At 37.1% G+C, this 14,158-nt stretch overlaps 2 protein-coding genes across 2 annotated transcripts; both read left to right on the top strand.

Moving 5' to 3' along the window:
• The first annotated feature begins 672 nt into the window (after positions 1-672).
• On the top strand, positions 673-2,563 carry LOC144449333 (protein SPEC3-like). Its single transcript, XM_078139856.1, has 3 exons — positions 673-793; positions 1,503-1,688; positions 2,444-2,563. The coding sequence occupies exons 1-3, from the start codon at positions 673-675 to the stop codon at positions 2,554-2,556; spliced, it is 420 nt and encodes a 139-aa protein (XP_077995982.1). The 3' UTR covers positions 2,557-2,563.
• Positions 2,564-5,030: 2,467 nt separating this feature from the next.
• Positions 5,031-8,681, top strand: LOC144449447 (uncharacterized). Its single transcript, XM_078139979.1, has 4 exons — positions 5,031-5,062; positions 6,550-6,903; positions 7,468-7,653; positions 8,175-8,681. The coding sequence occupies exons 2-4, from the start codon at positions 6,609-6,611 to the stop codon at positions 8,255-8,257; spliced, it is 564 nt and encodes a 187-aa protein (XP_077996105.1). The 5' UTR covers positions 5,031-5,062; positions 6,550-6,608; the 3' UTR covers positions 8,258-8,681.
• The last annotated feature ends 5,477 nt before the right edge of the window (positions 8,682-14,158 follow it).

Below are 14,158 nucleotides of genomic sequence, written 5' to 3'. Positions count from 1 at the left end.
ACACCCTCAACGGTGATGTGATGACAAGCATTGACCCACTCTCACTCTTATTTAGCTTACTGAATTTTTGGCTATAAACCTTCAAAAATGTCTCTGTAAGAGGCAATAGAAAGGGTGGGGTTATATCTGTTGCTAGTGTATGATAGTACTGCCTTGTTTTAAAAGTATTATTTGATATACTAGGCTATAGTCGAGTCAAAAGTACTATCCAAGTCATTGTGATATACCTTGGATGTACGTTAAAGATCAGGCGAAGTGATCAGGCATCTTCCCTATTTGAGCTTATCATTATTTTGTTGGCCCATTAATATTCCAACTCCCCCCCCCCCCCCATATAGGCCGGAGAAACTGACTCGTCCATCTTCTTGACTCCAGTTTGCAAGTTTATAATTCTAGGGAATGTCGTGTCAGTACATGAATTAGGATAGTGAAATTTATGCACTAATATATTGAAAGATCGACCCATATTTTTACTTGCGGTATTGTTTTCAACAGGAATCAACAATGTCATCACAGGGCCAAACCCAGTATTGGGACCCACAGTCGTCACAAACTGCATACCAGCAAACGGGGTCCCAGCCTCCCCCACCACCAGGGTACAATGAAGCATCACAACTCCCACCACCACCTCCAGGGTATGAAAATGTACAGAACATACCACAGCAGTCAGCGATGCAAATAAAGTGCGCCAAGAGTAAGGCAATGATGGGAAAATGGATGTCTATGTTACCATGTATGCATATGTGCTGGGCTTGGACATGTGCCATCATAAACTGGATTGTACCTGGTTTAGGTAAGATGACACAAGCTCATTTTCTGGGATTAGTGAAAGGAATTAGGAATTAATAGGTGAAATGCGAAGGAGGAATATATTAAGCAGTGCGACGGGCAATTGCTACAAAATTAGAGTGACTATAGAATTTCAATTAGGCGGCATGATGTTTTAACCACTCGCACAACAGTTTTTGTTACGAATAACAGACAAAAATATAGACTCTGATAGAGGGCGCACACACAAAATGTTCTCAACTGACAGTTATGTTGTAAATCCTGTAAACCAACAGGGATTTCAAATAAAACGTGTAATACAAGTATGGATTCAAAATCTACACATAAATTGTTAAACTAGCTGCAAGTTCGAAAAATTGAAAAACTGATTACCGCCAAAAAAAGAACAATATTTTAGTCTGTCTGTATGGCTTGCCAATGGTTGGTACGGTGTGCAAAATCTAGTATTAAAAAATAAGAATTGTTCAAACATGATTTTTACAAAATATATTTATTATGTTTTATGATTTATAGTAAAAATTGGAAAGAACTTGGGGGTCGCCCATTTTTTTTTTAGAAGTGCTGACAGTAGGACATGTCTCCCTCAGGCTGGAATTTTTAATTCCAAATTTTGGAAATTATTGTTTTTCTTTTTATTTCATCAAAAATATTGCATTCAATGTAGTTTGTTTTCAGTCTATTGGCCCAAATTATCAAATTTTGTTGTATTTTAGGTACAATGGTGGCTGCCTTCATCGTGTTATGTCCTTGTTGTTCTAAACACCCAACCTGCGCAGACAGATTGCGCATTTGTTGTATAAACTTCTGGTTTGGTTTGTTTCAACTGATAACAATGCCGATAGTTATTGGCTCCATAATTGCTGCTTATTGGGGATGGTTTTTCGTCGCTATGTCTTACAGTAAGTATTCGAAACATTACCTCTTAAGGAATCACAGTTCTTTTCATTTTGAATCATGATGTGTTATGTAGTAGCCGTGTAGTTCTTACTTCACACTGTCAGAATTGTTACACAAATGCTTGCAACCTTAGAAATTAGAACATTTACGTTCCTTGAAACCTTCGTGTTACAGCAGATTTCGTCTTTACCTCGCAAATACTATTAAACGATGTATCAAGATCGTTGAGACTGGTCACCAGGTTTCAGGCTGAGATAGTAATTAATTAATTAATCCACGACTTATGATATTAATCAGACTTGCAATGTTAAAACAAACAATCTACTATTTTACTATCACGGAAAGCAAACTATCGGCAAACCAATCGAACTAATAATGTTGCTGATATACGTTGAAGAGTCTCTCTCTCTCTCTCTCTCTCTCTCTCTCACTCTCTCTCTCTCTCTCTCTCTCTCTCTCTCTCTCTCTCTCTCTCTCTCTCTCTCTCTCTCTCTCTCTCTCTCTCTCTCTCTCTCTCTCTCAACGTCACAACAATAGCTTCAGTTTCAGCATATCTTACTTTGCCGAAAGCTAGTAATATTTTCACTTAACCTACACAGAATTCCATATATTTTTATGAAAGAGAACATTTGAGAAGACATTTCATACCCACCATACATCTTTGGATTTACACATAGTTCGTGCATGTACACCCCCTTCTGTATTCAATGCGCTCGAGGTATATTTCTCTCACATCGTATTTTTTTGTGATTTACAGTTGGCTACCATAACGCCGGCGGTGCTGAAATGGGGGAAATACGGGAGGTTATGACTAACCAACCAGGTGGTAGTAAGGTTACTCCTGGGGACTCAAAAGCTGTGGTTTATTAAAGGGTGACTCTACCAAAGAACAAAGGAATCGCAATCACTGATCAAATATTTCTGTAGTCTGTAAGGTACGCCATGATGGGGCGCCCTCACACTTCAACCATTTGACGCCTGTTAGGGTTTTGGTTAGAGAGGAGGCCGGTGAGGGCGGAACGACACGATGTATCTTACAGTCTATATTGTACTATGCATGCATAGTTGGCAAACGTTGACAGGGTCGAGTCTAGAATTGCAGTCGCTGGCAGCACTCCACACGTTCTGCTAACCCACAGAATGTGTGAAGCATTGTCTATTGACAGGGTCATTAACACTTTTGTAAACATGTTGTATTATATATTTTTTGACTGTGTTGATATGCCTTGTGTAGAATAAGTAGAAAGAGAAAAGAGATGATATGATTTAGCTCAGATTTATCCTGACGCTTCCATCGATGTCTCATTTTTACTATAACATAATACAATAAGGTGATGTATAGCTTTAATTCCATATTCAGGTCACATGCTATTAGCCTTTTTAGCTGTAATTTAATATATGCTATGTTATGATATGATATATATATGATATGATATATGATATAATGTGATATGATATGATATGATATAAGATATGGTATGATGTGATATATATGGTGTGATATTGTGTGATATGACATGGTATGATGTAATATGATATGATATATGATATGATATGATATGATATGATATGGTATTATATGATATGATATGATATGATATGATATGGTATGATATGATCTGATATGGTATGATATATGATATGATGTGATATATGATATATGATATGATATGATATATGATATGATATGATATGATATGATATATGATATGGTATGACATAATATGATGTATGATATATGATATGATATGATCTACATCTCGTCAAAAAGAAATTGACTCAAACACGTATATTCTACTCCGTTTGTATGAAAGTTACACACGTAATCGAAAGTAAATATAGACTAGAGTATGCAATAAGTTTAACACAGAAAACATCTACGCTGAATTTGTTTTATAAATAAAGGACTCGCAATATATCATTACCTAATGAGTATTTCATATCTTTATATTGTTTTGTTTTTTAAATCTTTCCAGCAAAATGTGCTGTAATTGTTCATTTCTTTGTTTTTATGTTTTATCTTTAGTGTGTGCATGTAGATGCATGTCTGTGAACGATTAAAAGTTAAAAATTGTGAAATCAATCGTGCGTTTCCATATATTTGGTATGATCTCATCCGAGCTGAGTAGTTAGAAACTCGGTTTAAGTCAAAATGATCGCACATGGGTGAAAATGCTTTTTTTAAAAAGTGAATTAGGATTTTAGGAAATGAAACTTTATCCCATCTATCTGTTTTGGAGCAAGCATTACCAAGATAGTAAGATATGATGCACTCCTACTGTCTACAGTTCTGTTTGCCAAAGGTGACAACCTTTTCAAAAATGTCCGATGACCCCCCCCCCCCCTCCCCCCTCGTCAATACAAATACCACCATAAACACCATCTCATTTACACACCAGTTGGTTCCCAGCGACTGTTCCCTCTTACGTTTAAATATCAAGGGAAATACCAGAGGAAATACAAGCCGATGGTGCATCGTCGTAAACAACAACATCCTCTTTTACGACACTGTCCAGGACTATGTCCAAGAGGCTATTTCGGAGTGTTGCGGAAGAAATAACAGCTCTGCTTTGCGAAAATGCGATGGTGCTGCGTTGTAAAGGACATGTAATGTGTTTTGTCTTGCATTTTCTTCAAATATTTTAAATTTACGGGGCCGTACTTGCAGTTGGGCGAAAATTCGTGTGTAATACGATACGAAGATAGCCATTCCTAAGATGTATTTGTGTTGATACGAAATACCAATAATTCATGCATGGCTGTGATTACACTATGTACGCTATGCCTAGATACACATGATGGCTGTCTTCCAAACCATATTTATTCAACGGGTTATGTGTACTTTTATGTCAACATTGCACTGGTACGATGATGTTGATGAATGACTCCCAAACCATACACCCTACCACGAAAGTACATGTTTCATATCTTTGCAATGCGTCGATAAAAAACAAAACAGAAGATTAAACTTGTCAAATTAGCACAGAAGGCAGAGTGAGGGTGTTACATCAACTAATTGTTTACTAAATTTGAGATTACAGTAAAAGCACGGATTACTATTACGTAAATGTACCATGTTTTTAATTTTAATTCAAATTCCAAATCTAAATTCGATGTGTAACATTAACATTTAATTTATCACATGGGCGGCACACTCATGTCAAGGCTTGCCATATTACCCCCCACCCCATCCCCACGGGGGAGAGAATTGATACATGATAATATCCGATAAGCGGTAAATGTAAAACACTGTGCTGATATGACCTAATTATACTGTGTAAATGGCACACCCTGTCATTCTCACGTGACATAGGGAAATTTCATCGTGTTATTCATAACAGTAACACTACGTCGCGGCGCTGGCAGCGGTGAACCGGTGAGTATATATGTTGTCTTTCGCACTTTACCCTTATTGTTTTTAGTTTGGCTCACATGCACTTGGTTCCCGAGATATATATCAGAATGTTTCTATCAGAATACAATAAAATGTCGATGATATAGTTAGTATTGAGGTGTTTAACCAACTATTATGAAAGGGGTAAAATTACACTTGTTTCTGTGATCGCGCAGGTTCACTCACCGCGAAAGATAACACATGAAATATTCTGAGACATAACTCGGGAAACAAATGCCTGTGGTCTGGCTGCATGGACCATCGGACTACGATGCAAAATGTAAAGCGATCGTAGGTTGTACCTTGGAGTAAATATACAATATAACTGTACTCCAAGGTTGTACAAAAAGTCTAAGACGCTCTCGAGGGTGACGTGCCCGGCCGTCCAGATGCACTCACTATCGTGTGTCGTGTTTTGTTCAGTAGTAAACCCTCCGAGCACAGTTGGAGGTCTTGGACAAGACTGTTGGATAATAATAGCATATTACTGTTGACGACTGTTAGGTTGTAATAACGACTTTAGCAGCGTGTACATAAATATATAAGGGTGGTGAGTGAAACCATTCTTGTATTACATGTAACAGTCATTGCACTTGGGAAGGATTCACCGTTGTTGTTTGCCAGTATGACCTTGCAGTTGCACATAGAGCAGTGTTAAATATGGCCTGGACAGTCACCACTGAAATCCATTTTAGTTACGTATATTCACGGGTATTTAATCCTTAGACCACTACGCCGTTCTATAGTGGTCAGAGGTTAATCACGAGGGAATAATTTGTGTGTGTTTTACCATGGATGTATTAGTGATACATCCATGGTTTTACATAGGAAGTTTTATTTTGATATCCGTTGCACCCTTATAGATATATATTCATGATAGTGGTCTGAGGTTTATCGTTGCATAGAGATGTGATTGATAGTCATAATACTATTAGTAATAGGAGTCACACTCATGGACGTCATGTTTGCTGTATTGTAATCTAGTGCACAACAACCAGAGGCAGAAAGAATATGATAACATAAAAACAATGAATGCTATCCATGATAGCTCACTTTTGCCACACCTGTGACTACCGAGACACAGAGGCACAGCACATGTCTAACATTTTGGACAAAATTGAGACGGTCCTTGGTAAAAAGTTACAACTTACAACAAGATATACCAGGTGACTTTGTGACAGTGAATCACTTGAACTACATTTTTTTGTGTTGCATATAACAGTGTCAATAACTCACACTACATAAAGTAAATACCGCACCCAAATAGAATATTACTCGACTTTTGACCTGTAATATCCACAGAGACACCACAAATCAGGTGAGTGAAGGAAGGCACACTGGTGTGGGTCTTGTACGACTTACAATACACAATACACCATATACTTTACACGCATCACATCCTAGATCATAGATGTCATAATCTTCATATAATTGATAAATGTATACCTTCTTTCTGTTACTGTCTACAGATTTCTTGTATCAGCGTTTCCAAACGTAACGCTTGCAGTGCTTACGCCAAGTATCCAAGATGTCAAATGTAGGCCAAACCCAGTATTGGGACCCGCAGGCACAACCACAAACAGGGTATGGATATCAGAGCTCATCACAGCCTCCCCCACCACCAGGATACCAGGGAACATCACAACCCCCACCACCACCTCCAGGGTATGAAAATGTACAGAACAGACCACAACAGTCAGCGGCACAAGTAAAGGCTGCCAGGAATAAGGCAATGATAGGAAGATGGATGTCTATGTTACCATGTATGCATATGTGCCCGGCTTGGACATGTGCCATCATAAACTGGATTATACCTGGTATAGGTAAGAGGACTGTCTTTTTTAAGGGGGTGCCTTTCTGAGATAATAAAAACACGCTACATTCAGAAAATAAGGTGCAAGATATCTGGATCTGAAATTATAACTACACGATGTGTGAATTATTTCGGTCTTTGAGCTGCATCAGTGATCCATATTTCATTCTATTAATACCAGTCCTGTCATTTCTTCACCATTAATATTAACGGAATTACTCAGGCTATACTTTGACTAGGCAAGAGATTGGTTCGGTTAGAGCAACAACTCAGTCCTACACCCAAGTTCTCCAAAGTGTAATCTTTCAACACATAGTGACTCATATCTATAACATTGTCTAAGCAGTGTCGCGGAAGAAATAACAGCTCAGCTGGTTTGCGAGAATGATCTGTAAAGAAATTCAATATGCTGGTACTTAATATGTAGAGTGCCAGTAACCAGAATATTGGAGATGACATGGTGGCGGGGAAACCTTTCACCAGCTAAAATAAAAGTTACACATTTACAACAATATATACAGAGTTGCCAGTGAACTTTAAGAGATGAAACCCAAATTCCTGTGTTCTATTTTAGGTACAATAATTGCTGCCTTCATCGTGTTATGTCCTTGCTGTTCTAAACACCCAACCTGCGCCGACAGATTACGCGTCTTCTGTATAAACTTCTGGTTTGGTTTACTTCAGCTGATTTCGTGTGTGTTAATTATTGGCTTCATATGGGCCGCTTACTGGGGATGGTTCTTTGTTGTTATGTCTTATGGTAAGTATTCGAAACATTACCTCTTAAGGAGTCACAGTTCTTTTCATTTTGAATCATGATGTGTTATGTAGTAGCCGTGTGTAGTTCTAAATTCACGCTGTCAGAATAGGGAACTTGCAAACCCGCCATTTTGAATGTTGCATCATGGGAATGTGATAATAAATACTAATCAAATAGTATTGTAAACAATAATGTTACATTGTTTGTAACCACAAATGATCAATTCATATGGTAAGTGTCGTATACCTGTTTTCTAACCACGTTTGCATAACATGGCTACTTCATCTAAGACAAAAACAATGTTTAGGGGACGTCTTTGATGAAGTCTTGTGCGTTATCTGCGTTAAATTTTTCAGAATATAGTGAAATTGCTTTAATTGTCGCTAAAAATTGGTCACGTGAAATTCAAAGTCTGAATTTGCTTGAAATTGTGCTCTAGTATTAATAACGAGTGGGATGATTATGTATTAAATATCTTTGAAGTACATCTTATAATATGTGTTTTTACTTGCTTCTGACAGTTGGCTACCACAACACTACTGATGTCGAGGAAATACACGAGGTGGTAGTTGGCAAACCCCAAGAGGCTGATGAAAAACATTGATGGACTGACTATTAAACTTGCACTAGCTGCAACTGGGACATTATTTTTCCATCAAATAACCAAATATATATTCACTAAAAACTGATCGATTACATATAAAAAAGACATTGTATGATACTATCTGTTAATTAGTGATCATTATTGTATGTAGGTATAATATAGTGGCAAGTTTAAATCTTGAGCGAAAGCTCAGTTTTCAATCTGTCACCATGTTAAAACTGTAATAATTGTAACTGGATTATCATTTTCTGAGCAGACAACCACAGTATATTCACTGAAAATCGTTAAAATACCAATAATTGAACATTGTACATGTTTGATATTATCCATAAGCAGTACAGAACAGGTTTCAATCGTGATCACCGTTGAGGGCGCTGTTTTAGGATAAGGACTCTAACCAAGTTGATTTGATTTATCGTGTACACCTGCTCCATATATATATATATATATATATATATATATATATATATATATATATATATATATATATATATATATATATATATATATATATATATATATATATATATATATATACCCCTGATGAGTGAGGAATACACACCTCACGAAACAGTTCTGTAGGGTCAATAGCATGTAATTTTGTTCATATTTTCAAAACCTGTACATATATACATACATACATACATACAGACGGAGAGTCAGGGATTATATGTTACTCGGACATATATATATGTTACACCCAATCTGTGAAACTGCTCAATTCATAAAATGTGCAATGTAACTTTGCCCAGTTCATAGAATGGTCAACCTTATGCAAATGAGAGTATAGATTACGATCTAAAAGAGGCCAAATTAAATTTTTTTTTTTTTTTTTTGGGGGGGGGGGCAAGAGTTTTGAACTGGGGTGTTGATTATCGAACTTTATTAAAAACACAAGCTACACTGAATTATAATAAAATAAGAATTGTGAAGTGATGAGTTTGTAAATACATGATAATAAAGTTGTTTGATTATTATTCTTTGTTGTGTGTCCTATATATCTTACATTACAATACCCATTTCATAACCTGGCAACACGATTGCCAATTTCATGAACTGGGTAAAGTTACCTACCCATTTCATGAATTGGGCAATTTCACAGGTTGGGTGTAACACACACACACACACACACACACACACACATATATATATATATGTGTGTGTGTGTGTGTGGGGGGGGGTGTATATATATAATATTTCATACTATATGTACTACAATGACTGGTAGTCGTATGGTCTACAGTAGACTAAGATACGTCGTGACGTTTCGCCCTCACCGGCCTCCTCTCACAGGGGTTGGCCGATGTTTGAGGGCGCCCCGTCACGGTGTACCTTACAGACTAGGTCTACAGCTACTTTACCAAGCCACATTTATGTGTATTATGTAACATTATTGATATCTGCGAAGGAATTACATAATAAACTCGTATAGATAACAGTCGTAAACCCTGCTAGCCTTGATTGGCGATTGCTTTATTGACACATCGTTTGTCAGTGTTTATATTAGTTTCACGTGACTGTGACTGCGAGTCATGTGGGTCTTTACACCATTTTGCACTGTACAGTACTTTTATATGCACTCATCTTTCTCATCGCCTCGCTTCAACGGTAAGTATCTTTTTGTTCGTAACCCGTACAGTTATAGCCAGGTAGAACAGGGGAACATATTACTGCTGAGATTTTTGTTTATCTAAAGAAAATAGTCGTCTTGTCTAGTCTAGTCTATACTATTTGACATAAAAAATACATTATCTAGAGTCAAAAACAACATACGAAAAAAACAAAAATGATAGATAATAATAAATATATATATAAAACATTAAATAAACTACAGTACTGAAAACAATGATAATACTGAATTAGAGAATTTTCCAAAGCTCTTAGTGATAAAATCATCATTCGAACTCATTATTCTTTTGTGAAATATTCTTTTTGAGATAATTTTGAAAAACTTCGATCAGGTGATATTTGTGCATGGCAGAAATATGTGTCGTATAATCAAATTCATTAAAGGGACAGTATCCATAAAATAACTTGATAATCTTTTTTCAATACTTTTGTTCCGTGTGTCAATTGCAGTTTCTTGTTCTACTACATGTTGAAATACCCTGTATTTGACTTGTCAACACAGCCTGTATATGTATAAAGTGCACTGTTATTGTTGATAATTTTAGTCGAGACTAAAATTCACTTGTCAAAACTTAGAATGCAGTTTATACATATACAGGCTGTGTTTGCCAAACACAAGAGTGTTTCAAAGTGCATTATGGAGTAGAACAAGAAACTAAAAACTGTAGTTGATACACAGAAAAAAAGATACTGAAAAAAATCATCAAAGGTTACAGCTACTGTCCCTTTAACATGTCCACATAGTTTCCATCCATCTATCAGTGAATTTGTCATTTTGAGATGGGGGGGGGGGGGTCAGATTTTAGAACTTGGGATTGGGGGAGTGTCACATTTTAGAAAAAAGGAGTAGGGGAAGGGTCACATTTTACAGCTTGGTGTAGAGAGCTACTTCAGATAGTAACTCCAAGACAAGTCACTGGGTTATTAAATATGCCCATGAACATGCTTTGAAAACTGAAACTTTGTTTATGACTCCGGTCGTCCGTTCTCTTACGATATAAGAACACTATGTATGGTTTCTTCAGATCTAGAGTAGACCATTCGCGTTGACGGATTTCGACTATGGCCTCTCCACAATAAAAATCATTGAACGCAATATTTCATGTACAAATGTGTATTCATACTACGTATGCAACGCCATGTCAACGTCTTAATTGATATAATATATCGGTTATAACTCACACTACAACAGAACAGTTTCTCACCCAATTAAAGTGACTGGCGACATTGACTTCAACCCAAAAGAACAGCTGTGTATTTACCAACCTGATATAATGGTGACATCATATGTATTTGCATATTAGTATATTTTAGTGATAGATTTGCATATTTGTTTAAGTATATTTTAGTGATGCATTTTATGACCTCGTGAAAATCAGTTCCATACACGTGTACAGAATATTAAAACACTCAAAAACTAAATAATGGGTAGATTGGTCTGAAGTTTGATGGAGATATTTCTAAGGATCTCTAGATTATTAATTGAACAACCCCATCACAACTAGTCAAATATGCTGCACGGTTATATTTGTGATATTTCTTGTTCAAAATACCTTGCAGACATGAATGTATTATGATACGTATATCAGTCTAAGATCTTTATTACATCGTCATTTGTAAATATACAACTTACAGTGCATTGAACAAGACTCCAAGATGTCTGAGGAAGGTCAAATCCAATATTGGGACGCAAAGGCACAGCCACAAGCAGGGTATGCATGTCAGAACATTTCACAACCTCCCCCACCACCAGGGTACCAGGGAACATCACAACCCCCACCACCACCGGGGTATCAGGGCACACAACCTCCCCCACCACCAGGGTACCAGGGAACATCGCAACCCCCACCACCACCGGGGTATCAGGGCACTTCACATCCCCCACCACCACCACCGCCGTCAGGATATTATGAACATGTACAGAACACACAACAGCAGTCGGCGGCACAGCGAAATAACTATTCCGCTAAGGATATGGCAAGGCTGCAAAAATGGATGTCTATAATACCGTGTATGCATATGTGCCCGGCTTGGACATGTGCCATCATAAACTTTATTATACCTGGCATCGGTAAGAGTCTAATTTTTTAACAAGAAAACAAAAAAGTTTGTATGTTTTAGTTTTAAAAAAGTACAGTAGTTTCATTTCGCAACAATTGAACAACAAAACTAAGCAAAACAGATATTTTAAAATGTATTATACACATGTATGCAGTCAACGAAGCTGTTTTTGCAAAAAGCCGTTGTTACGCAATTTGTCAGTGGGTGGGCAATTTTTTTCGATCGGTATCGGTAGTGTGTTTGTGTGTATGTATGTATGTATGTATGTATGTATGTATGTATGTGTGTGTGTGTGTGTGTGTGTATGTATGTATGTATGTATGTATGTATGTGTGTGTGTGTATTCATAAACAGTAGAGGGTTATTTTTAGGTGCGGACCCACAAAAATCAATATGTTTTTATATTTGAGCAATTTCCACTGTCTGTGGTGTATTATTACCGTACCGTTATCTTATTGTTTTGTTCTATAATATTAGGTACAATAATTGCGGCCTTCATCGTGTTATGTCCTTGCTGTTCCAAACACCCATCCTACAAAGACAGAATACGTATCAGCTGTATAAATTTCTGGATTGGCTTGATTCAGCTGATTACGTATATCCTAATTATTGGTGCTGTATGGGCCTATATTTGGGCACGACTCTTCATTGTTTTCTCGTACAGTAAGTGCAATATTTCAGTCACATACTATTACAAGCCTGTATAGTGTAGTCACTGTGTTATAATATACATGTGTTCACGGGAGGCCATATGGCTGACCTAGGAATATGCCCTGTATACGCGTTCTTGCGTCTTGTGTGTACGTATGCACAGTTACTTCTGGTCTGAATGCCAATGTGATCTCTTACTAAACCACGTGAGTGGAGGTGTAAATCGTACCCATACTGTATAGGAACTAGACTAAGCTATTTCTGAATCGCTATATATTAAAAGCAAATATTAATGTACATGAAACAATAAATATTAGTTTCTGAAGGAAACGGATAAAATATAAATACATGTATGGTGTTTCCACTTTTGTATTGTACTACTACATTACACTGTTGCAAATGCAAAGTTGTAGGATTAAAAAAGAAGACATTTGTATTTTTCAGAGTTTATATTTTATAGCTGAAGCAAGTAGATACTCTGGGAGGGGGGGGCATATGTTAAGCGCCGCCGTAAAGAGGGCTAGTGGTTTTACGATCACCGTCGATAGACATTTTAAATAAAGTGTCTATTGCGTGTGTCATGTATAATGATCATGTCTTTTCACTTGTTTTTGACAGTTGGCTACCACAACACTCATGGTATCGAGGAAATACAGGAAATCGTAGTTGGTGAACCAAAACAGGCTGATAAAGGAAAATGATGGGCTGTCATTTAGCCCACTTCATATAATATATAATGTAATACAGAGGAGTCGGATAAATTGGCTCCTCCATTTGTTTTAGTTATTCATAATCGAAATAATGGTATTCTGTCAACGAATTATGTATTTATCATAGCATATACTATCCAAACTTATGTATTTATGTAGTCTTATCTTTCATTTGATTACATGCAGTTTGATAACTCTGGGGTGTAGAGTCAAAAAACGCCCCCCCCCCCCGCCGTTTACAGACTGAGGATAGCGCCCTCACTCGCTCAGTAAACAAATTCGAACTGGCACACTCGAACTCGCATTCACTTCGTACACATTCTTTTTACATGTAATAGTCCATGGTGAAAATGATAGTATCGTCTTCACTACAGTATATTTTTGGGCAATACAGGAATTGTTCTTCTTGAAACTAGATATGTGAGAGAGATTTATTCTAGGTGATCTTACAAGACCGTGATGTCGACGTCGTTGATGTTTTTTGTAGGATTAGATGTAAAGGCAATGTGAAGTACTACATAACAAAAGAATACGTCCCTCCCTCCTTCCCACCATCCATCCACCCACCCATCTCCTGCGGGTACTCGGCTGAGTAATGTGTACAGGAAAATTACAACCAGAACCGCTACAAAAATTGGGGTTCAAAAATTCAAAAGTCTACATTGCAGCTTAAAACAAGGGTCAAATGTCTTCATTCTGCCCGAAAATAGGAGTCAAAAACCTCAGAAAACTTTAAAAATCGGTAACCTGGAAAATACGTAAAATCTAGGGAAAATTTGTAAATTGGCAACTTAAAAACTATTGGGTCAAATGTCGTAACCGCGTTCAAAGAGGCTGACCTCTACATTAA

This window comes from Glandiceps talaboti, chromosome 18 (assembly GCF_964340395.1).
Source record: "Glandiceps talaboti chromosome 18, keGlaTala1.1, whole genome shotgun sequence".
In the NCBI taxonomy this organism is placed as follows: domain Eukaryota; kingdom Metazoa; phylum Hemichordata; class Enteropneusta; family Spengelidae; genus Glandiceps; species Glandiceps talaboti.
Note: the sequence above shows the minus strand (reverse complement) of the source record. Positions and strands in the feature narration are given on the sequence as shown.